General features: G+C 40.8%; 1 protein-coding gene across 3 annotated transcripts in view; it reads left to right on the top strand.

Annotated features, from left to right (window-relative positions):
• The window catches only part of CRYBG3 (crystallin beta-gamma domain containing 3), an 89926-nt gene that overhangs the window by 9797 nt on the left and 54020 nt on the right, over positions 1-26109 (top strand). For 2 of the 3 annotated variants that reach the window (XM_061454314.1, XM_061454313.1), the window contains exons 2-3: positions 5784-5862; positions 17616-18052. In XM_061454314.1, coding sequence (XP_061310298.1) covers positions 5784-5862; positions 17616-18052 — 516 coding nt within the window. Of the gene's footprint in view, positions 1-5783; positions 5863-17615; positions 18057-26109 lie in introns of those variants that run through there. The other variant, XM_061454315.1, reaches the window with a different exon arrangement.

The following is a 26109-nucleotide window of genomic DNA, read 5'->3' as shown; positions in this document are numbered from 1 at the left end:
GAGTGATGATAGCTTAATGCAGTAGCAAAGAGGACTGGACTTCAGGGAGTCATCTTTCCCTAAAAAGAGAGAAAGAGAGATGGCAAAATGGTAGAGCACTTGCCTATCGGGTAACATCTGGACTGCATGAGAAGTACATGCTGGAGCTGCCACACTGGAAGACACTTTGCTTCTGAGCAGTGGGAGGAGGGAGAGTTCACATCCAGTGTGGCTTGAGCTGAGCTTTAGCCAACTGTCCCTGTTTACTTAAGAGTCTGCCCATTAACTTCCCCCTTCGCAAACAGCAGTTAGCAGCCCTGTACCTTCTCCTTGTAAAAGGAACCTAAAATGTCACAGTGGTTTCTTTCAATTTGGTGAGCTCTGTGTGTGGTCAGCCTCGCCAAAACTCAAGTGTCTGTGCTTTATTATACTTACATGCAGCCTGTAGCTCATGGGGTTTTTTTTATCTGACAACACATTCACAATCTGCTGCGTGCATAACGTGGGTGGGGTAGATTAATAAAGGAAGAAGGGGATGGGCTTTTAATTTGCAAGTTCCAAGGAATTGTTATGAAGAACGAAGATGGAGGAAGCAGACTTCTTGCGCCATACAGAGATGCCGTGAGGGCCTTTTGAAGATGTGGTTGTTTGCAGTTGTCTTGCTCTGGTTTTAGAGCTGGAAAACGTCTTGCAAAGATGTATTTAAGTTTGCTCAATTGATTTCTTTTTTCTTGACTGTGATCACTGATGTACATTAACTAACCTGACGCACACACTTCTTACATGCGCCTACTTCTTGTGTGAGCAACAGTGTAGAATAGTATTTCCCCCATATGAATCTCTAACCTCCCCTGCATAAGTGTAATGATTAAAAACTTGGACCACAAACCTTCTTCTGATTCAGACACCACCTGTCCATGTATTACAGAAAGGTCAAAACAGAACTTCAGCAGCAGAGGAACAAAGCATTAGAAAATCCCACAAAGAAAGGTTTGTGCAGAAGGTACAGAGCGGGATCTTTTGTAACTTGAGTTCAGTCTTGATTATTTAAAGAATGGGAGTGATGCTAATCACATTAGGCATGCTGGCATGACAGTCTAGGAGATCCCTCAACCTTTGCTGAAGATTAACCCATCCATGTTGGATGCTGTAATATGGAAGAGAAAAGGGAATGTCTGGCAGAAATAGCAGCAGGAAGGCAGTAGATTACAAATTTGAGTATATGAGAGGCTTAGTTCCTAGTCTTAATTTTGACAGAGTTTTTATTACTCTGGGCATTATTTAATAATCACGTACTTGTGGGGTTTTTTCTTAATCTATAGAGTGAAAGTAGTATCCGTGTAAGTATGTTAAACAAGTGGTTGTGACAGTTTGTAAATGACTGCCTGTATACTTCAGAAGTCCATGGAAGTAAGTTGGTGTAGCAGAGGTGTTTTCTGCCTTCCTAGGATCTTAAAAGCAAGTGCAAAGTTGATTCAGAACTTGGGTTAGTAGAGCCCTGTTGCTGGGTATATAAGGTAACAACAGTAGTTTGTGAAACATAGAGTTGAAGACTCATGAGCTTCATCTTCCTAATTTAGCAAGTGCTGAAATGCTCTCCAAGAGCTGTCTGACTGATGCAGTAAACCAGTCCGTGAGGTTAAGCACAAGCCCAGCTTTCTATGTGCTGGAGATTGCATACTGAGTCCCTGCCATGGCAAAGCACTCCTAAAATGCACCAATCTGGAAAAGCTCAAAGCAAGGTTGAAACTCTGTGGAGCCAGATGTTATTCATAGAGATGCAGCCAAATGCACATGTGGTGGAATCCTTAATTCATGGTAAGCTTGTATGTAATATTAATCTGTTATTTTCAGTTCTTATCAAAGGCATCAGAATTTGGTGGTGTAGTATCATGTAGGTATGAAGTCAACATTTCTAACAATGTTTAGTTGCAGAGATTGTCCTGTAAAAAAAAATATATATATATATAAACCCTCTTAGAATACAGTTCTTGAAAGTATAACATTTAACCACTAATTAAAAGGATAGCATAGGCATATAAAAAGAAATTGAATGGATAATTTTCAGCATAAATACTAAATGTCTTACACATTTCCCAAGAATCCATTTTAATTGTGAATGTCATAGCTTAAGAATTGTGTTCACTGCGTCTCTGAATAGACTTATATGGACAACATGGTCTTATGTTGCCGTGTAAGAATATGTGTGGCATAATTACATTAGCTCCACCATGGGATTTTTTCAACGGGGGCCACAGGGTTGTGTGTGGGCCTATGAGCCTTGTTACTTTATTTTCCTCTTCAGAGCACTTTTGGAAGAAATACAACACAGTGTTCCAAAACTTGTAAATAGTGACAGTAAAGCTATTGATGCAATGATGAGAAGGGGGAAACCCCTGAAAATTGTAGGGGGTTGGTAGTAGGAAGTGGTAAGTTGCATCATTTGAGCCCAGTGAGCTGTAGACAGCCTTTGCTCCAGTCCAAGTACCAAACCTGGCATCGGTTACTGGGGCTGTGATGTTTAGGCTGTGAAAAGTATCTTGAGTCTTTGGGAAAAACAAAACAATTTTATCCTGAACAATCCAAAAGGCCTGTTTGCAGCAAATCAAGGTTTTGTACTGTAAACTTCATTCATTCAGCATGAGTCATTCTGTTTCAAAGATCTATTGAAAACTAGCTAAGGGTAGAAGAGGTTCACAAAAAGTAGCTGCAGTTGTGAAGAGAGCTGCAGTGGTTGGTGCTTGCTCATTCCTGCCTGTTGAGTGGCATTCATTGCCCCTTCATTAGTGCTGGTACAAATCACTGCACTGTAAACTGGATCACGGGCTGATTTTTCCTGATGGAAACTTCTGCTTCCGCCTTGATTTTCTTCTGCAAGACTATGGCCCTAACTAAGAGCTCTGCTCAGCTGAGTTAAGGGTGGGAAGAGATAGCTGAGGTTGAGAGGAGGAAGGCATGGAGGTTTCTAAAGCTGGTTCTGCTGACAAAGTCTGCACATTGAGGAACTACACCCTAAAGCAAAAGGTTAAGGAATGTAAAAATGCTAGTGTAAGCCATGAAAGGGTATGGGGAATTGCTTCCAGGTTTAGGTTTATTTTATGCTGGAAAGTAAAGTTTTGATACTTTCTTATGACTTGTTGATTTTTACAATGCTTATCTGCTGAATTGCATTCTTTTGGGTTTGGTATGTACACTATGGAATTTCACAGCAATCTGTCCAAGCCTGGCTAGCTAGAAGTAATGCAGGCATATATTTTGAATACTAAGTAGGAAAGTGAAAAAAGTTTTGGGAACATACGAAGAGCATGAGCAAAACAAAGTGATAAAAGGGTGCTGGTGATCTGTGCTGGCAATACTGAAGGAAAGCAAGGATCTCATTTGTAGTCTGCAGACAAGTTCCATAAAGAGTGATCTCCTGAAGCCCGGAAGAATGTCTGGTAGAGATCAACATCATTATTCTGCTTTTATGTACAGGGAATTCTTGTTCATGTCAAGTGTATCAGCATCAGGAAAAGCCGTGCAGATCTGACAGGAGTGGGGGTTTTGTATTAAGAAAACCCAAAACAAAAAAGCAAACCCCAAAACAACCCAAAATCAAAATGTAATGAGAAACACTTTTATTAGTGTGCCAGATTGTCCAGAAGTGGTTGTGATTGCTCCTTCCTGAAGCACATTCACAGCAGAAGAAATTAATAGGGTCTGCCCTGTCTTACAGGGAAGCAAAGAACAGCCGTGACTTTCTGTCTGATGCTCTCCCTGAAAAAGCATCTTTGTGTTTATGAATGCATTATGGAAGATTACCTGGGGTGATGTGAAAGTACGTGGTTTTCGACTTGAAGATGATCTGTAAAAGAGAGGAAGGAGCTTTTCTTTTGATGTATCTGAAAAGATTTGGAAGGTCTTGAAAAACTTAATTGCAGGAGAGTGCTGTTCTCATTTTTATTCAGGAAATGTTGTCTCTGAGCAGCTGAGAAGGAAACTAACATATAGTCAGACTGGCTTTTGTATTTGTGTGTATACCAACGTATATTTAGCTTGGATGCCTAAACCACACAAAGAGGAAAACCTTCATTTTCAGAAGTCTTAATGAGATGTGCTTTCCTGTGGTTAACAGTCAGTAGCAGTAGGAGTTCCAGTATGTTTAAATCCTTTCTCCAAATGATAGAACCATTGGGCTGGCAGTGACCTTATAGATCACCTAGATGTACCCCCCCTGTCTGCCATGGGCAGAGACACCTTCCACTAGAGCAGGTTGCTCCAAGCCCTGTCCAACCTAGCCTTGAACACTGCCAGGGATGGGGCAGCCACAGCTTTTCTGGGTAACCTGTATCAGTGTTTCACCACCTTCATAGTGAAGAACTTCTCCCTTATGGCTAGTAGAAATCTGCCCTCTTTCAGTTTAAGGCCATTCCCCTTATCCTACCACTGCATGCCCTTGTAAAACGTCCCTCTCCAGATATTTTTGTAGGCCCCCTTTAGGTATTAGAAGCCTGTTAGAAGGTCTCCCCAGAGCCTTCTCATCTCCAGGCTGAACAACCTCAGCTCTCTCAGCCTGTCTTCATAGCAGAGGTGCTCCAGCCCTCTGATCAAAGCTGGATGCAGTACTGCAGGTGGGGGGGGGGTGTCTCACAAGAGCAGACTAGAGGGGCAGGATCACCTCCCTTGTCCTGCTGCTCATGCTCCTTTTGATGCAGCCCAGCATATGGTTAGCTTTTTGGGCTGTAAGTGCACACTGCTGGATCATGTTGAGCTTGAAATCTTAGCAGAAAGACACCAAAATGCAAATAATTGGGTTTTAATTTTTACTTAAACAGCTTTCAGTTCATCTCTTCATACAAGTTCAGAAGTAAGGGCTTGTCCATTTGTCAACAGCAAAGCTAAGTTTCTAAAATAGATGAGGATTTTATGTGAATGATTATGACTTCTCTTCAATACTGAGCATTCCTCACATGATATATTGGTGCAAAGTTATTTTAATTCAGCTTGTGGTATGCAGTGCATGAACTGATGTCTGTCATTAACATCCTCTAGCATTTTCTTTGAAACATTCATGCTTTTACATTGCATGTAGCACGAAGGTTTTGATTAGAATATTTTCAGCTGGATTGTGCTTAAGGATCCTTCTAAGAATCAGAGTCGGGGGGAGAATGGTTCCCTTCATTCCAAAGAGGGGTTCTGAAGAAAATTTTGACCAAGTTAAACTGGCAATAAGGGTATATGGGACTTTGGATTTCTGACTCTTAGAATGGAACAGGGAATGTTTTCTTGGCAAGAACAACATGCCTGTAATTACTTTCCTAAATTTTCTTCTGAATTTGCCTGCAAAGCCGTTTAATAACTCTTCACTGAACAGTGGTAGCTGTGATTTGTGGTGTTTCCATCTGCCCCGAGTACATTACACTCAATCACAGTCCTCAGTATAATGTCTGGGAGTAAGTTCTAGCTGCCAGGTGTGCCAGGTAGTGCCATGGCAGTGAGTGCTGCTGTGGTAGATGAGCGGTTGAACTATAATACCTTTTTGTTTTGCAGCAGAAAATAATACACAGTAAGCTAGGGTTTGGGTTAGCTGGAAGAACTAAACTGCTGTGTGCCATTTCTGAATGCTTGTGTTTGAAAACCTGGCTTTTTGGGGCATGGCTTTTTTCAGTTGCAGTATGTACAGAATATGGGCTGTGGTTTGGAAAGTAAGTTGTTCTGTCCTTTTAAGTTAATGTTGTCTGGTGTTTAAATTGATTCTGTGTTGGCTCTCCGATAGACTTGAATAATGCAAGTCCTTAGTGTTACAAAATATCTTTGTTTTTCAGTTCTGAAAACAAAGGGAGCGAAGCCATAAATTCAAAGAGCCACCAAAAGGAAAACGCAACTCTGCCTGCACTTTTTAAGGTATGATTTTTATTTACTAATATTTAACTGAGCTAATGCCTGCTACCTCTTCTTGTGACTGCTGGCTAGTGTTCTGATGTTGGATGTATTCCCGCACTGCAATGGGGCACTTGGTTGCCATATTCTGGGTTAGGGTCCATTATGCCAGAGTGGGTACTAATGCACATGCAGAAGACACAAAACCTGCCTGTGCTTCACATTCTTAAAACAAAATTGTTGTCTTTACTTACATTAAAGGAGTGGGAGTCTAGTGCTAATTCTACATGTAGTTAACCAGTGAAGAAGGAAGCTAGTATTTGTATCAAACTATGGTTTCAGGTGTTCCTCTAAAGCCCCATTTCTATATACTTTATAATATCTAACCAGCAAGTGTTTGCCTGCCTGAGGGTCCACTGGTTGCCAACCAAAACACTGTAAGATCTTTCTGCTGAAATTCATATGCATGTCAGCTGTTCTTCACCAGTGTTATCCATGTTAATCATGCTTGTTTTGTCCTATAAGTATTTTACTGCAAAAAAAAAGGACATGCTTTTCTGTGATTAGGGCTTTTTCCTAAGTCGCTTGACCCAACATAATGGTATTGTAAATAATTATGTACGACATTAATTATGGACAAGGCCTGGGAATAACAGCCATCTTTGCTGATTTCCTTTTCCTAGTTGTTTTAGTTTAATGTGGATACTATTGTGGCTACTTCCCCCAAAGGGCCTTGGCTAGCCTGCCAGATTTATTTGGGGATGCCACAGGTTTCTTAACACACTGAATCTGAGATTTCTATCCTGTGTTGCATTTATTGAGTACTAACAGCGTATGAAGAAGAAAGTGGTGGTCTTCCTGTATGGCCTAGAGTCTCTGTGTAGTTGCATCTTCAGCATCTAGGGTCCATTTGTTTGGGATTTACCAAACGTGACACAGCAGTTGCCTTTAAAAAGACCAGGTTTAGTCCAACAGGGTTATTAGCTCAAGAACAATTCCATGCTGAACAAAGGTGGGAAACAATGTAGTGGCACTTGTTCAGGAGCTCTGTGGCTTCAAGCCAACTTTTGTCAGTTCTGAGCTCCTGGAAAATGCTACTGAATTCCTTCCTGTTACCATAAATCACGGACTATTGATTTTGTGGGCAGAAAGGAATCTGATAAATCAGAAGACATTCTACTCTAAGAGAAGTAAATTTTCTGGCTTTTGTTTTTCTTCTTTTCTTAATCCTATTTTTCAGTGTTAGATCATTGAAACATTCAGAACTAGGTTTTCCTGTTGAAGAAAGTTTTGACTGAGGAAGGAGAATTATTTAGCATACATGCACATGGCATAAACGCCAGGAACTGCTTAAAAGGAAGTATGAAGAGGGCTGTGTCTCAAGGAACAAGCGAGATATGGAGGTAGAACAAAGGGAACACAACAGGTTGAAGTTGCCTGGAGAATGTTTCTTTCTTGCCAAAACCTAAATCTTACTTCTTTTTTTTTAATTTAAAAAAGCCCAAATTCGGAATCTTTCCTGCTGAATCTAAATTCATTGCAGTAAAGTCTTCTACTTGAAACTTGTGTTTTTGTAATGCTGTACTAAAAGTTGGTGCCAATATTAATGCTTTAGAGTTTTGTTCCAAATATCTGATTGGTTTTCTTTTTCTTGCCATAACTTTTTGTCTAATTGTATTGTCTTTGACCTATGTTCAGAAGTCTTACAGTGTACATTACAGTCTCTTTGAAATAATACCTGGTGTTTGTATAGGCTTTAGAAGAAAGGTGCAGTTTTCATACTACTAGAATGTGCTGGCTGTTCAACTGAGAGCTTCCTGTCTCACTTACTTCCCTCTTTCTTAAGCTGATCAAAAATCTTCTGATTCTCTTGAACTGTTTCATATGTATAGTAATAAGTACTTTTAGCACTATAACTTCATATCTTGTGTGCACTGAAATTGCAACTAGATAGTAAAAACTGAGGAGGTGAAGAAAGTATTTTCTACTGCCCCCCCCCCTTTTTTTTGTGAGGAAAATATTTTTCTTACCACTGTTTCCTCCAACACACACTTGCATTTTGATAATACCATACTGCCCGATGCCAACACTGTCCAAAATAAGCTGTTGTGTGCAAAGATCACTAGAATGCAGCTGAACACTGGAGAGAACTTAGGCTGTCTCATTTGAAAGGGGTAATGTTCGGTATTGAAAGGTGTTTTGGGTTTTTTCATTGAGTCAGCTGGAAAAAAAAGAAAACGGGTTTTGTTGGTATGGGAAGTGTACTTTGTGAGGAATAGTCTAAATATGTATCTACATGGATGGGGTTTGGGCAGGTTTCCATTCATGTGTATGTGTCTGAACTGTATTTCTACCTAGGCCTTTCAGGTAACTAAAGGTACTTAAAGGTATGTTTTAGGCAACTAAAAGTTGAAACCATATTGTGTCTGTCTGGCACCAAGTTAATGAGTTATCATGTTTCTGGTAGACTTACATGTAGACTTGCATGCTGTGATTTTGTATATTCATTGGCTATCTCAGTTGGAGGCCAGGGGCAAAATAGTGGGGGGGAACTCTAAGTCTCATTTAGCAGCAAAGGTTGGACATCTAAATTATGTCTGATAAAGAGAACGAAGCTGAGAAACGTGCTGTGCTATGGTAGTTCTTTGACTCTTCTAAGCACTTTAGTTACCAGGTCTGTACTTTACCCCTGCTTATTTTTTCTCTGTGATTAAATATTTAGCTCATAGAGGGAGGAAAAGTTATTTTCATAGTCGCCATTATGAAAATGTGAAGCCTAATCTTTCTGTGCCAAGGTGACTTTATCAATCATCACTTGACCACTTTTGAGAAAACATCACTGAAATATATGTGCCAGAAAGTTTGCACCACTATTTACAGATTCTGTTCCACTGCTGTTTCTTTTAACTAGAGCTGTAAACAGTGCTCTTTCTGAGTAAATGTTCTATTTATTTGACTGATGTAATTGTGAAACAGATGGTTTTGTGGATGTAAACATGTTTTGAACTTCATCTTTAGTGTTCAAAGTATCTGTATTACATAGTGTCCAGTACACAGTAGCATATTATTAACCTCACTTCTAGTGCTACAGGGACTTGTATTTCTAAAAGGAATATTGCAGTAGTGCTTCCTGCAAAAGTATGTTTTAGGTAATGCCCTTAAAACAGAGGTTTACAACTGGGACATAGGTGCCGGTTGGATTGTGTGGAACCACAGCTACCAAGTAAGCTAACACTACGATTGTAGCGAGAGACGTGCTGGAGAGCATCGTGTCAGTACAGCTTGGAAATCACACAACGCTCCTGTTGTATGTGCTTGTGCCGCAGGTCTAACCTACCTGTATTACAGTATGGAAGCAGTAGCAGTGGTGGTGGGTGCTTGGGTTAGTTTCAGTAGTAGTAAATGCCTTAGGTCCCAGGCTTGCCCTGTCTGAGGTTTTCATCCAGCCGAAGGCTTTGCCTCAATAGTCTAGGCAAATTCACTTGGCTGCCGATCATACCCAGGTATCCTTCCTGTAGCAGCACATGGAGGAAAGAGCACATTCTCCCACAACTGATTAGGAAAGAATTCTTAACCATCTCAGCATAGTTCACTTAAGTGAGCACTGTCAAGCAAATGCAGTTCGCAAAAGTAGGTACAAATGTGATATGTCAAATGTGTAATTTAGACCAGTATTTCAGTAGCATTAAATATTTTATAATTTGGGCCATAGGCTCAAGCTTGGGTGCTAGCCACCTGGATTAACCAGAGGCAGTCTCAACCTTCCTAGGAAACACAGGGGCAGAAATTAGTGCAAAGATTATCTAGTCCACTGCTCTGCCCCAAGGTGAGATCTCTGTCATACCTGACGGAAGTTTGTCTAACTTGTTCTCAAAGACCTCGAGGGATGGAGATCTCCAAGATCTCTGCAACTTCACCAGACAACTGTTCAACTGATTTCATAAACCTTATAATTAGAATGTCTTTTTTAACATCCCATCTAAAGCTTCCTTACTACAAATTAAACCTCTTGCTGATCGCCCTCTGACAAGTACTCCTGTATGCTGTGAACATGGAGAAGAGATTATATTATTCTGTAGCCCTGCTTTCTCACATGAATTTCATTTCAAGATAACATAAAGATGGCTATATTTAAACAGTAGACATGGTTTTAAAATTTGATGGCAAGAACTGCAATTACATCGTAAGATGGAGCCAGATTCTTTTTGGAGTTGGAACAAATAGGACAGGAGGCAACGGGTGCAAGTTGGAACATGGGAAATTCCAGTCACTTACAAGGACTTTTTCCCTTTTCTTCTTTTTTCCTCTTTACCATAAGAGTGGTCAGATACTGGGACAGGTTGGAACAATGAAGTTGCAGAATCTTTATCCTTGGAAATAGAAGCCCTGCTCTAACTGGAGCTGTTTTGAGCAGGAGTTTAGAATACCTGACCTCCTCAGCCACATTCCTTTCAGGCTAATTTGTTCTGTAATTCTCTGTCACACCATTTTTCATTCAGTGTGTGAATTCATATAAGTTTGAAAAAATGTCCTGTGAACTTGCTGAAGATATGTACCTGTTCTAGGGAATATCCCCAATTCTGACTTAAAGTTTTACAAGAAATTAGAGGTCATAATTAAGCCTACTGTCTTGCCTTTATTTTATATTGTATTTATTTCATATGTATGTTATCTAAGTAATTCCACCTTTATTTTTTATTTAATTTCAAATATCAGGGAATCGTCAAGTAAAAGAGAAAATTATTTCATGTCTGTGAAAACGTTTTCGCTAAAAAGCAAGGGAAGTGTAATACTGGGAGAATTGAGAGGAAACAATGGAAATAAGCTAAATAATTCTGTTCTCTCCAACTCCATACTAGATAATGGAGTAATGAGGCAATGGTTACAATTCTTAATCTTTAATCAGAGCTTTGCCATAATCTCAGGAGAAAATAGAGAAGGGAGAAATTTTGCAGTAACTGTAAATGGTGTGAACAGAATTTTTAACTGTACACTTTGTCATTCTAGAGGCTTTCACCAAGTTAACAATTACCCTGTGAAGGTGGCCTAGCAGAACCTTTATTTCAGATTGGTACCTCCTTTACCTTTTCATTTGAAGTGTTCACCCTTGCCACCTTGGGGTTTGTTTCCTTGTCAGGGAAGATGGGTCTGGGTACTTCTCAGATTTTAGGAGAACGCTAGAGTTGCAGACAATGTTTCATCTTTTCTTTACTCATCTCACAAATCAAGTCTATGTTAAGGACTCCTTGATGTTTTAAGAATTCAGATGGGTAAACAAGTCCCATTCCTGAACTTTCAACAGAGGCAATAGTCTTTTCAAATGTTAAATAGTCACAGAATTTAAATAGGTTTCTTTTAAAAAATGCAAAATTTACAAAGTTTAAAAGTTTCTTCCTGTTGTTTAACTTTCACTCCTGGTTATGAAGATGCCATGATTTCTTTAGTTCTCTAGTTATTCTTATCTTCCGGGGTGGTCGTGACCTGATTTTTTCATGTCAAAACAAGCAGAGAAACGAGGATGTGAAAGGAAAACTCCACGATATAAAAAAGCCAGAGTATTCAGAGATTCAAAGCATCAGTTATTTGTAGAGATACAGAGCTCACAATTAGCTGCAATCCCCCCAAAACACCAAGGCTGTCTTTGTTAATCTTGGGGGTTTGTATTTTTATCTTTGATTATTTAAAACGTATTTTTTAGTTAAGACTAAATAGTTTTTGTCAGTGGTGGAACCCCCCCTCTATCACCACTCAAATTACTGGCATAAATAGGAAGACCCCACTTTGACCGTGTGTTTTTTAAGTCCATTTTTCTCATGAACGCTAGCATCAGTGGACTTTTAGGTGGTCTGTGCTTATCATGTATTTCACTGTCTGGTAGTACTTTCCCTGATTCTTTTCTTGATAGCATGCCGGTTTTCTTGTTCCTAATCTTTCTTTGTATGGCTGGTCCATTTTCCTATGTATATTGCCTCCCATTGGTTGAGAACGCCTAACTTCTTCTCCTCACAGTAGCTGAAGAAATGAAAGCCTATTTCATGTGCGGAGTTAACAAAGCTCAGTGTGTCCCACTCATTGCAAACAAGTGGGAGATTACACCAAAGAAGCTTTAGTCTCCCAGAGAAGGGAAATCTGCTGAGGAGCTTCGGTAGTGGCTCATTGTGGGGCTATATTAGTCTGCCAGCAACTCAAACTATTTCACTGTGGATTTTGTTTAGCGTGCAAAATGTACAAACTGTGACATATAAATGAGATGCTCGTAACTATTCAATGAAATGCAGCTATCTCAGCTATGTTGAAAGGTCAAAGCTAAGGCTAGGAATGTGGTTAACGTTACAGTATTAGAGGTAGCAATGCCTAAACATGCTACTTTGTGCACCCAGCACTTCAATCTGAAAGTCTTTTACTGTTTCTACATACTGGCAAACAGAAATTCTGGAATAGTGCTGTGAGCATTTCTTGGATGAGACAGTTGGGATGTTGGGGTTAAATGGTTTTGTTGAAGGTCCCTGGGGTGAATCAATGACAATCCTAAAATCCTGATAGCTGGCCATGTTCTCCCACAACCACGAGTGGGATGCACTGGTTAAAGTGCACACACAATACACAGAATGTCCCTCCGTCAGCAGCTCCCAGTGCAGCAGAACAGGCGGTCTGTGGTCTGTGAGAGGTCTCCACGCGGCTGTCTGGAGTTTCTGCTTCATAATGAGCATTCGTTTGCTGGGAGTGCAATCCGAAATGTCTGGCTGTTGTGGCTGGAAGCTAATTCTTTGTTCACAGAGATCTGTGTTTTAATGCTGTTAATGTTTTCATTTCATTCACTTGTTAGGGCAATAAAAGAGATTGTATTCTTGGCAGACAGACATAACTCCTGCTGAATGAGAACCTCTGGCAATTTGAACTTCTGCCACCCGACTGCTGAGAGATGCCAGCTACCAGGGTGGCTGTTCTCAACTGATACAGGAGGCAAGGCAAACCTGGCAAGGCAATCCCTCTTCAGGGTGCTGTTGCGCTGCTGCAGCTGCTCTTTGCACTTTGGGGGGCACACACTGGTAGCAAGCCCTGTCCCCGATTGCGTAGGTACGGTTAGCCTTTAGGCGTATGTCCGTGCTAGTCAGGAGCGTATTACAGCCTCGAAAACATACCTAGTCTGCCATTTGAGTACATTAGCTCACATGAGAGTCAGCTTGAGACATGACATCGTGAGTCCTGACTGCCAGGCACTCTGCAGCGGTTGCTCCAGAAAGGTGAGCCAGCACAACTTGACTGCCCAGTAGATGCAGCTTCAGTTACTGCTGCAGTGTCTTCAGTCACCTGATTGAAGTCATAATCTTGTTTCATGCTCTGCTGAGCTTCCCTTCTACACCAGCCTCATTGCATGTGAGGCCACAGGACCATAAGATAATTCAGGTTGAAAGAAGCCCAGGATGTCATGTTGCCCAACCTCCTGCTTAAAGCAGGGTCAGATGGAAGGTCAGGCAAGGTTACCTAAGGCTTGCCCAGTGAGACTTTTCAGTAACTAGCTGCTGAAAGAGTAAAAGCTAATTAAAGCTTTATGAAACATGTCACAAGCAGGAAAGCTCATGGAGAGTGGGAACGGGGAGGTAAGGGGAAGACTGCTGACTGTATGCAGAAGGAGCAGAAAGACAACACTATGGCAGGAAAACTTGTGTTTGCACCAGCAAGGATCCCAAAGGGGATGTGGCAGGTAAGTTTTCAGTCAGAAACTGTTGTTTGTGTGGTAAGCCTGAGAAACTGTTGATACTGCTCTGACACTGGAGAGGACTTTTCCTTTTGTAAGTTTTATTTTCTTAACTGATGACATGAAGTATAACTAATACAAGAGTCACTGGTGGTGTGAATATCGAAGTGCTTAAGCCTAACTGCAGCACAGATGCAGTTGCTCTGTTGAGGTCAACTAAAGGCTCTGACTGTTGAAAACTGGTGGGATTTACCAGGGAAAGGGTTACTTTGCGTATACCCCCTCTTTTTTTTTTTTCTTGAGCATTTGCTGGGGGTTTCTGTCAAGCTCAGAGAAAGGCATGGGAAATAATAAGTGAAATAAGTGAAAGTTGTCATGATACTGCCTTGTGGAATTGCCATCATACTGCTGCATGTCAGGCGCTGGTGCCTGAAGGCTCTTGCTGTGCTAAAGGCTTACTGGCTTTACAGCTCATGTGCTTTTGTCTCAGTAGTTTGAATTTGGCTTTAGCTTAAAGTGCAGGCTTAGGAATCTGTAGTGCGAACAGTTCAAACGTTCAAACTTTGACTGAATTGAGCTCTTATGGGCAAATGTTAAAGCACCAATAGCTCATGCTGTCTTTTATTGCAAAGGCAAAGTGAAGCAGGAGGGAGAGTATATGGAGAGTAGGATTGATTATATTGAAGGGAAGAAAGAAGGATTTGCATAGTTTCTGTGTTGGGACTTAATATCTGCATGTATCTTCAAGTTAGCACAGTGTAAATGTTCTCCAGGGCTTTTTTTATGCAAGAGACTATTTATGGTTAAAGGTAGGGAAGGACCCTTTCATTTAAAACTTCCTGTTCTTTTGATTTACCAAAAGATAAGTAAGGAAAGAAAGATTAAAGGGGAAGGAAAGTCTAAATAGATTTCTGTTTCTGGAAACAGAGACTACAAAACAGCTTTTCATGCAGAGCATGAATTATGTTTACAAATAAGAAGCACAGGCTTTACAAGCATTAAGTCTCGGAGATGCTAGGGGAAGCATTTCACATACAGAGATGTAGCCATATTTGAAGTCTTAGTTATCTGTAGGAAAAAAGCCCCCGCATTAGTTCCTGAATGCAAATGACTTTAGAAAAAAATAACAAACAAGTAATAACAAAAAGGTGCTAAACTTTGTCAAGTTTTCAGTGTTTTCTTTTGTAGCATTTTACTGTTATAACTACTATTAACAGCATTTAGCTGTTAAATTCATAGATACCATAGTAGTTAATATAAAAGCTTATAGCCTATAATGGTTTTATCTGCAGAGAAAATGAGATTTGTGTGCACTTCTTGCACTGAGATATGCTTTTAAATTGATAAATTTGAGTGAATGATGCCAATCACAGAACAAAGGAGAGTTGCCCTCCCTCACTAGAAGTTGTATGAAAACCTGATATTGGAGAATGCTGAGGTATTAAAGTAAAAGAAGAAACTGTGACAGTAGAACTTTGAAGATGAACCATAGAATGGTTTGGGTTGGAAAGGACCTTAAGATCATCCAGTTCCAACCCCCATGCCATGGGCAGGGACGCCACATACTAAACCATGTCACCCAAGACTCCATCCAGCCTGGCCTTGAACACTGCGAGGGATGGAGCATTTATCAGTTATTTGGGTAATCTGTTCCAGCACCTCACCACCATCACAGTGAGGAACTTCTTCCTTATATATGACTGGAACTTCCCCAGTTTAAATTTGAACCCATCACCCCTTGTCCTATTGCTACAGTCCCTGATGAAGAAGAGTCCCTCTCCAGCATCCTTGTAGGCCCCCTTCAGATACTGGAAGCTGCTATGAGTTCTTCCATGTAGCTTCTCTTCTCCAGGCTGAACAACCCCAGCTTTCTCAGCCTGTCTTTGTTTGGGAACTGCTCCAGCCCCTGATTATCCTCGTGGCCTCCTCTGGACTTGCTCCAACAGCTCCATGTTCTTATGTTGAGGACACAAGGACTGTACACAGTGCTGTGAGTGCTGCAACCCTTGTTTCTGTTTTGCATTTCCTCATGCAAAGTATTTAGTTCCTATGACATAAAGTTAATTGTTCAAGAGATTCATCCCACGTTTGCATGTTACTTGCATAGTTTGCCTAATTCTGAAAATACCAGCTCGCAGTGTGGTGCATCTGTAAGCTGCACTGTTGTTTTCATTTCTGCAGTGGGTTTGGGTAGAGGTGACTTGTAAAGTAGTAAATCCTCAAGTATGACAGGCATGCCTACATCCCTTTGCTGACCCATCCGCTAATGATTAGTGCAGCATGTGGGGAAGCAGGTGGGATGAAAAAATGCTAGAGTTTGACTCGACCTGCTTTAGGAAGCTTACTTAAAAGTTTAATGTGGTTAGGTGTCTTGCCTCTGAAGAAAAGAGGTTGTCTGGATTTCTTAAGGACAAATTAGCGCCATTCATTCAATTTCTACTCTCACATAAACGGTTCCATTTTCAACACATACATCTGATCACTTAAGAAATTGTACCTGCTGTTTGTATTAAAAAGGTGAAAAAGTTGTTTCTTGAAGATTAAAGAGCAGTGCTCCAGCATCACTAAGTATAACTTGCAAGTTTTTAAGAAATTGCTGTTCCAATTAACTTAACTGTTCCACAGTTAAGAATTATACTGTGTTCATTAAAACACTTTTCTCATCATTAACATGGTCCTGGATGGACTATTAACAAATCAAGTTGAAATAGGATTAATGGCCTAATGAAAATAGTAGCCTTCTGCTGAGATTAAATGGGTAGGTGTTACCCAATTCAGACCAATTACTCTTACCCAAAGTTATTGTTGACACAACAAAAATTTGGATAGGACTTTTTGTTCATGTTCTCCTTCTGAGCAGAAAGGATTTAATTTAAGAAAAGCAGGGGTAACTTTGTTCTGCTTTAATAAACTGGGTTGAAACAGGGATTGAAATTACAAAGATTTTACTGGAGAGATGAAGGCAGCAATGTCATATGGCACCAACCAAAAAGGATGAGATCAGGGGGAAGGTATTTCCCAGAACATCTTAGTCCAGGGAAAGAGCATTTGCAAATTGTGAAGCTGGAAACATGATTAAATGTGGTGTTTGTGATGCCTACCAGTGAAGTTGCATCATCTTTAGGGGCAGATGGTGTTGGCAGAAGTTGGATGGTTTGGGCAGTGGTTCTTGGATCTGTAAGAGAAACTGAAGCGAATCAAGGGTGTAAATTGGTGAGGAACAGAGCTTGTGTTGTCCCTTGGGGTAGATGCTCAGCTGAGTTGTGGGAAGAAATTAGCAGGTGATTTAAATGAGGTGAAGCCCTGCCTTAATTATTTGCAGTTAGCTGGCAGAGCTGATGGGTAGTTCAGAAGGTTCTGGGTGTGGGGATAGTGGGGTAGGGCTTTGGTTGTATGGAAACTCTGCAGTTTGAGGATGGTAGACTATGGATCTGTGTGAGACTACAAATAGATTTGGAAATAAAGCTGTGTAGTCAATTGTATATGAAGTTGAAGAAAATTTGGCTAAAGGGTGCAACACAGCAGTGAGCAGGTAGGATTAATCTTTGGCGCATGAGTTGAGTTTGGTTTATCCAAATTCTGTCCTTGATTCCCCTGGGTTTTTTTGCAAGTGCAGGTTACCCTGTGTTCGAGGCTATGGCATGTTTGTGTTTTGCTGTCGTGTTCTTGCATATATTTGCAGGCTGAAAACTGTTAATCTCACAAGCACATACAGATTTGTTTGTGAAACTGTGCTTTTTGAGCAGATTAGAGTCTGAAGTGTGAAAATTCGTTCCTTCTCCCTCAATTTTCCTGCCAGTTGAACCAATTGTTCTCCATCTGTCCTTCTGTATTTTACTTCCACAGCAGCTGCTTTGTGAATCTTCTAGCCTGTGTCATCCTCTTGACTTTTTGTAGAATAAGGACCTTTTTAGAACAAAAAGAGAAGAGAGTCCAGGGCTTTGTTCTGAAAATGAACCTTTAGACAACAAATCTGAAAGAAATACAGTGCATAGGAGAAAGTTAAAATTAAGGAATTTGGGAATGTGGGAAAATGACAGGAAATACCATCTTTATGTGCTTCTTGTATTTGTCTTAGGTTCGTCAAAATGAAGAGAAGAACCATTCCACTGAAGAACTTAGCAAGGCTGAAATCCAGGAGGAGCTGAAAAAGGCTAATAGCCTTCCCAGTTTGATTCCTGGAATCAAAACAGCGGATAAAGACAAGCAACCCCGAGAAGGTTTCTTTCATTTTCTTGGGAGCTTATTTAATATTGCCGCAAGATCTTCTTTGGTAGAATCTAAACCCTCTACCTTCCAAGATGAACCCAACAGATGTGAAAAGGATTTACAGAACACAAATACCCTTCTGGAGGACGTGCAGGCAAAGAGCCCAAAAATTGAAGAGCCTATCTGTTCTACAGCTAGAATAAAAGAGGATTCTGTAAAAAAAGATGGTGCCATCTTAAATAATACTGGGAAGGATAGCTCACAGGATCTGCCAAGAGACTGGAAACAATCTGCAGCTGGAAGAAAGTAAGTTTCAGAATATTTAATATGTTGATATTTGTGCATGTGTGTGTGCACAGAGCTACTTTGACTAAGTTCTGCTGACTATATAATGAATGGCTGTCGTTTCTAAGGATGGTTGGGGTGTCCCTGGCTCAACTTTGTGCAAAGCTCTAGTAGCAGCTACCTTAAATAAATGAGGAAAAGTAGACTATATATATTATAACTTTAAAGGCTGTTTTCTAGAAGTCTGAGTGTGGATACATAACAGTGTAGATCTGTCAGTTAAGAGAGGGTAAAGTTAGGAATACATTTGGTATGGTAGATCTACTTAAAAAAACCCAAAACAAACGAACTATAAAGAGCTTATTTCCATCCGTATTGTGGGCTGAATAAACGTTTGAATGTTTGTCCTCTTTGTATCTGACTAGTTCAGTGGTTTTACTTCTACAAATAAGGTTTCCTTATTTTTAAATTAACTTTCCTGGGTTATTTGACTTGGTGATTTTTGCTTTTGTGTTTTGGTTCCCCCTGTTCTTTGGGGTTTCCCTGGAATGTAAAAAACGTTCTATAAAATACTCAATTAGCTTAAATGTGGAAGATCCTTAATGGTCCTGTAGTATTTCCAAAAAAGATTAAAAGAAAATAAAATGGTGCCAAAGGCACCAATGTGTGTTTGAGAGTAGAAAAATGAAAACATTGGCTGTGGTCCACACCATGTATTAAAAAAGTCTTTTTGACTGTGCCATAGACATAGGTAATAGTATTTAAAAACCATTTGTAGCTGTTGTGTTGAGTATTTGACTATATGTGCTGAACTCCAGTACAGCACAGCTTTGGAGTTAAGTGTGAATGTACACATACGATACCTGTCCAGTGTTTGGTAGGTGTGTAGATTATGGACTTGTTCACAGGCAGTGAATCTGTAAGTAATGTTTACTCAGATTTGTGATACTCCACAAGATATATATTTTAAATTTAAGCCAAAGGTAATAATTTGGGGTAACCATTAAGTCTATCACAATGCTCCCGCTTCCATTGCAGGATGGGAGGACGTACTGAGAAGAAACACCTCTTTTTTAACTTTTAAAGCTAATTCAAGTTGTGCTCAGTATCTGTGGCATGTGATGTGTTTAACCTCCATGTAGGAGGTCAGAGATTCCAAAACTAGCTGAATAATGAATTTCATTTCCATGTTGGGGAAGTCTGCAGCACTCTGTCTTTGTTCAGTACGCTCACAATTTGAGGCATCTTGTTGTTCACCTTTATATTATAAATGTAATGGCTAATCAGGATATGGATAGGGGTTGTGATGCCTCTTCAGGTAAGACTTTTTCCACCACCAGAATACAGTGCTGTTTGTAATTGATAGTAGCAATGGTTGTGTTCTCGTGAGTACTCTGGTTTAGTCTGTGACGTGTGGTTGCCTGGTTTTTATTGCAGATTCTTATCGTAGCAGCGCACATCTGACAGAATGCGGCAGCCCAGCACCACCACTTCACTGACTAATACAGAAGAAAATTTCTTGTTCTCTTAGTTGTTATCTGGAGAGGCCTGGGAGCATTGTGTTATTCAGCCTAGTTCCTGAACAAACTGTGTTTCTTCAAACTTGTTGCACAGGCTGGCTTCTTGCATCAGTCTTTTGCCTGCTATTTGCTGTTTTGGTAGCATGCTCTGGAAACTGGTATTCTTTTGCCTCACAGAGCTTAGTCAAAAAAGACAGTAGACATAAATTGATCTTTTTTATTTCATTCAATGTAGTTTCTTATGCATTGTATCTCAGCATTATTTCTGCTGTACTTTCTTCAACGCTTGGTCCTTTTCTCACTCTTGCCACCCACAGTTACTGATTGCATTATTCAGTTTGCAGTGGTAGTTTGTTCTCTATGCAGTTTCTTTTTTTTCCTTGCACTCTTTCCCAACAAAGTCAATCCTTTTATATGCTGTGCTCCTCTAACTTACCTAGAATTTCTCCTGTATTCAGACAAATATGAACCTTGGAGATTCAACTGAAGGGCCAGTATGTGGTGAACTAAACATGGCAGTTGGATCCCGCAGTAAGCGGATTGGTGGCAGTGATGGTCAACCCTGAGAAAGTCAGTCTTTCTCCTTTTGGTTTTTACCTTCAGTCCCCTAGCTGATGCAGTAAGGAGCTGATGCACACTTTGCTTCCAGGTAAAAATCTCTGATTGCTGATGGCTTTTCAAAGTGGACGCATGAGCTTTGTCTGACTTTCCCATTTCATTGATACCTCCAGGCCTGTGGATGGGAGCTGTGGAAGTGACAGAATGTTTGGGGATTTTTTTGCTGCTCTGTTCATTCGATACTGCTGCGTTTGAGATCTTGACTAGGAAACTGATAAGGTGCTGGATAAACTCTGCACAGATTAGAGGGTCAAGTGGTCTCAGTCTTCATTTGCTTCTTATGAATTCTTCTTTAGAACAGTGTGCATTAATAAGTTTGGCTTACAGACTTTGGAAGGTGTGAGTATTAACTTACTGAAGTGACCTTCTTGCTCTGTGCAAGCATTTTTGAGTTATTTTGTGTTTTTTTCAAAGTTGCAGCAGGCATTTTCATATTGGGTATATTTTGACATCGTCCTATATTGTTACATGACCTGTGCAAATCAGTGTAGATTTGTCTCAGTACAGATGACCTGTCTTACGGTCAGGCAAGCGTTATAAAAATCTGTGTTGCTGGCTTAGAGGTAGAGGAAAGTTGGTCTAGATACAGGACAGAGGTCTTCTGTGGAAAATTCTTATTTTAAAATGGAAGAAAATTTGTGGAGTTTTCATTGTAGCTGTTGTGAAATTGGCCAAGCAGTAAACCAGTCATTTTCCTTTTAGGCTCATGCTCAAAAGTACAGTGTACATCCTTGCCCTGTCTGGCTGAGGATACAAGCAAGTTAATCTCAATGTAACTTTCATGTATGCTTTTCTCTGTCTGACTACACAGTGCGAACTGTGTTTCTGAAGCAGTTAGTAAAGCGAAATGAAATGACAGTGCAGAAGCAGAGGTTTGTGCTGTTGGCCTTTCTAAACATTTGAATAGAGGATAACTTTTTTCCTGTTACAGAAGTGATTATGCCATGTTCTTCTCTTTTAACGTTTCTTTTTAAATTATGCCATGTTTCTTCCTTTAAAAGTTAAAGGATGTAGAGCAGGTTTTTGTCTTCAGTACTAGCGAGCTTCCTCACTAAATATTAACTAACTGGTATCCGTTTAGCAGAGTTAAACTGTAAAAGTGCCCCCGATTGCTTACGGTTGGCTGGGTGGTTTTGTAGAAAGGACTAAGAAGTAGTTGGAAGTGGGTGCTAAAACCTTGCAAATAATTGGGGAGTAGAGTGTGGAAGCTGTAAAACAAAGGAACAGGAAGATCCATGGATACCATGAAGGGAAGGGATGATGCAAATATGGTCTTTTGCTAATCTCTTGACGACTGGGTCCCAAAAGATAGAAGAGACATGCTAGTGATCTGTGTAAATTCAAAGGCACTATTGATTTGACTGATTGTTATGTTAAACTACAATTTTAGCATTTAATGTAAAAGCAAATGGAAGCTGAGGTCTTTACAAATCCTGAAGACAACTGCGTTATTAATCTTACAACTGTTGCTGTTGTCGTGAGGAACATTTAAATTAATTGGTTAATTTAAACTACTGTCAAATATTTAATCGGAGGTTATGTGTGGTTAGGGAGGAGGTTGCAACAGTAAGTGTAAGAGGGACTGTTGTTAGATTGCATAACCTAACCCAAAACCAAACAACTTTCAGAACTAGACTATATAACAAATGGTCTCAGATGCCTCTACCCAGACAACTTCATTAACCTCATATCCTTAAAGCAAAACTTTGCAAAATACAGGGAAATCAGACTGCTCTGACCTGTAGGCTGAGGTTAATTTTGCCCTCAGTAGGAGGTTTGGCACTTGCTAAAGGCTCAAGTTTCCAGGCCTCGAGCCAAAGAAAGTGGAATTCATGAACTCAGTCAGTGGAGCACGTGTTTGTAAGGGACAAAATGTGGAGGTCACATTATTGCTCCATCACCCTGGCTAGTTGGCTCAGAGGTAATTGTACTTTAAGGGCTTCTGCACCTTAAATCCAGACAGTGGTAAGTGGTAAAGAAAGAGCACAGAGGACAGAACCATGATAAATATGGCTAAGTCTCTAGACAGCAACTGCTGTGGACATAGTAATTGCAGCACTGAAGGTGGCTGAGGGTTGGGTTGGCTAATTCTTGAGTTACTACATCCGTTAGTCTTCCATTTGTCTGGGATGGTTGAAGATTTCATTGCACCTGGGAAGTGAAGCAAGAAATTGGGGTTGTGGTGTTCTAGAAAAGGTTAATGATGAAGAGATGAGGTTGGTGAAATATAAGATACAGTTTTGAAGTGATGCTTAAAAAGCTGTGAGTGGAAAAGAAAAATGCAAAGTAAGGTATGTACTAAGCACAGAAAAATCTCTTGGGTAAGATGGCAACTTCTAAGTATAACAGGTCGCTGGGCAGAGGGTTAACTATGGAAATGAGAAGTTCATGTTCAGTTTTAGCCTTTGCATTCCTCCTTAATGATGTTAAAAGCCTGACTTCTCCCTTCTGTTACGAACCTTGTGGACTTGGAAGTGAGAGAGAGCTCCCAACCCCACAACTGCAAGGATTTTCTAACTGTAGGTAGAAGATGTGAGGGGGTGATTTCAAAAACAAATGCTCCAAACAGAATGCTTTTACGCTGTGCCCTCCCAGGAGCCATGTCCTAGTAATAGTTAAGCGAAGTCATTGCAAATTCTTTAATTCAGGAAATTAAATAGAAAGATAGCCTTGAGGAGAGATCAATTTCTGACCATTTATAGTTCTCCTGTGTTATTGTCATTTTTTGTGAGGGGTTGTTTTGTTTTGAAAGTGTAGTAAGCCTGTTGCTGTATGTATAATTGCATGATATTTCCCATCTTGGCACTGTTAAAAAACCTGACCTTTTATTTTGCTCTGCTGTAAATATGTCTAGTAAAATCCTTCAGGTCTACATAATTCTGGTTAACATTTCTGTTTTGGAGGTTGTCATTCACCCTCGTGTTACTGGTCAGATGCAGGCTTGTGGTGATACACAAGATATGTACCCCTTTAGTTTGCCTGATGGATTGTGTATTGTGGTTTTGATTCAGTCAGTAGCAGCAGCATTCATCTTTCCCTACAGATGCCTTTGGCAGACAGTCAAGGGTAAGTGAGTGGAAAATAAATCACTTAATTCCAAGCCATGGTCTCACCAGGTAATTCCTGAGGAATAATGCAGAAGAGTGGGGAAGCTGCTGCTGCTGCTTTTGTTGAAATAATATCTGTCTTGTGGGCAGAGCTATGTCCTCCTCTGTAATTGCCTTCCCAGATCCTATTTTACGTACAGGACCTGAACATTTAAAACCATAAGTGTACACAACAGCACAGCAGTGTCCATCCGTCTTAGAGAGCATCTGTTGGGTGATGACAGTAAGAGGAAAACGAGCACTGTGTTGATTACTTCTATTATACTAATACCTGCATCAAGATTCACATTGTACAGGCAAATATGCGTAGTTATATAGTAATAAACAGCCCATCAGAAACAGGGGAGACGGCTGCTTCCCTTTGTAGTAAGAGGTTGCCTTGGTCGTGGCTCTGGAGAACACCAGGACAGCTGTGGACTCCAGGTAGTTGTTCCTACCTGTGCCCTGCATGCTTGTTTGGACCTAGATTGGATAGTTTTGGTTAGAATTCCCTGATGCAGTTTGCCACACAGACACATGAAGCAGCACAAGGAGGAGTGGGAGGCAGGGCTATGCATCTTGGGTTGGGGGAAATGGTGAGGGAGAAGGGAGGCATAGTAATTCATCTTCTGATAGCTTTCTGCTTCCTGCATTCAGAAACACACTGTGGAAGTGCAGTGTTGTTCAGTTCCTGATGCTCAGGCTGACAGGGAGTCATTGCTGAGTGTGACCTGCTGCCATTTCAGAGAGGTATGAACTATGTGGATAGCTCTACCCTTCTAGGACAGCCTGATACGACCCAAAATGGATTTAGAAGGCTGTCCTTGGGACAGCATCAGGATTATCTTGCCCCTTATTCTCTTGGTGAGCTGTGGAGGGAGGCCTCCAGCAGTGATTGCAGGGTTACTACCCAAACTCTCATGGATAGATTTAGCGTTAGGTCACTAAAGAAGAGGGCTTTGTTGTTCTTAAATATATTCTCCAGGCACATCTCTGTGCATATCTTGATTTGAGCAAGCTACCCTTTAACACTACTCGTAGACATTCAGATTCAGATGAGAGCCCAAGCCTATGTGGGTCAACTGAAAGATGCTATGCTGAGATTTTAGCGACCCATTCCAACAGTGGGGTGGGTGAATTTCAGGGCTCTGCTGCAGGAGAAATGCAGGTCCAAGCCTGCCTGCCAGAGAAGGGTACCTGCCCAGAGCTGGGATGTGGGCCAAAGGAAAGGTTCTTGTTGGCACCGAAGCAAAGATTTCTGTGTTCCTGAAGGATGAAAGGTTCAAGTTTAAGTAATTCATAACAGATGCGTGGTGCAAAATGAAGCTAAACTAATTAAGCTGAAAATTAATTTACTGGGTGGGTTTTTTCCACTGAACTTTTTTTAATAAGGTTGTTAAGCTGTGCACTGTATTCAATTAATAACAATTGTTTCTTAGAAACAGCATTTTCCAGTGTGATTTTTGAAGTTAAGGAGCTACCTGTAATGTAGTTGCTCAGGTGTCCTAGGCCTTTAACTTGGCAATAAGGGCTTAATCCTCATCCTTCATGAGGATCATCTCATCTTCATCGTCACTGTTGTTGGGGTGGCAAGTAGCGCCAGAGAGAGGGTCTGAAGCTCCCTTTAAGAGGGATTTCCTAGCTTTAATTCTTCATTACATATGAGGAGAAGTCAAGAGTAGTGGCTTAGTGGCTTTCTTCAGCCTTGAGAAGGTTAAAGGGAGACCTTGCTGCTGGCCTCAGTTCTCTTATGGAGGCCTTAGAGGAGATGGAGGCAGACTTCTCTGAGAGATGTGCAGTTGCGACAAGAGGCTGCAGGAACGTGGGATATTGGGAAATGTGGTTTTGCCATGAGGGTGGTCAAACCCTGTGGCATGTACACAGGGCTCCTGTCCCAAAGGCCCATCCTCAGAGTTGCTCAGAAGTGGTAGGACAAGACTCTAAGCACCTTGATCTGGTTGGCACGGCTTGGAACAAGAGTTGAATTGAAAAGTCTGACAATATCCCGCGGTCCTTTCCAGCCTGTATTACAACTGTATGCCCAAAGACATGGCCAACTTTCACAAGGCAGCATTGTGCCATCCAGCCAGTGATTGTGATTTGGTTTTCGTTGGGATTTGAAGGGTCTTATAAACCCTCCTTGCATGTCAGTGTGAAGCAGCACAGGCATTGAAGAGGCAGAGCACAAGCATTTCAGGACCTGAATATCTGAGTGTAACAGAGGGGAAGGGAAGGTAGGGCTGAACTACATGGGGTGGAGGGGAGCAAGGTAGGTGTGCATGGATACTTCCCACAGCTATGGGGCAGAAAGCTTGGCTGCTGCTGGGCACTGGGGAAGATGACAGGTAAGCATTAGTGGTGATCCCAGGCTGGTGATGGTCTCACAGGTGTTTTGGGTCTGCCTTGTTCTGTGCATTGTTCCTTGAGACTCAAAGAGTAGCATTGCTTTCCAGACTTGGAAAACAATCAAGAAGTAGTACCATGAAGGGCAAAAGGAGGGAAGAGCATTCTTTCCAAGGATACAGAGACTACATTTGCTTTTATTAAAATCGTCATTGACTCTTAATTGTGCATATGGAACATTAGCTTTGAAATTTCCTGCAGAATCAACTGTGTGCAAATCACTTTGTTCAACCCAACTTTTGACCTTTTGAAACATACATTGTAAAGTCCCAGGACAACAAAATATTTCAAGCTTCACATATAAATCACGAAGCTATCCCCTCTGGCTAAAAAAATAATCATTTTCTTTCCTCTAAGTTGTATATGGCAACTTTTCAGTTAGGTTTTTATGAAGATCTAATGTGTGTAGAAACCAGCTGGCTGACTAAGTTGGATTCCATCAGAAGGTTTT

Source organism: Pezoporus flaviventris, unplaced genomic scaffold (genome assembly GCF_033815535.1).
Source record: "Pezoporus flaviventris isolate CSIRO_AGI_PZ_B2104156 unplaced genomic scaffold, CSIRO_AGI_Pfla_v1 ptg000015l, whole genome shotgun sequence".
Classification (NCBI taxonomy): Eukaryota; Metazoa; Chordata; class Aves; order Psittaciformes; family Psittacidae; genus Pezoporus; species Pezoporus flaviventris.
The sequence above is the reverse complement of the archived record's forward strand: the minus strand, read 5'-3'. Positions and strand labels throughout refer to the sequence as shown.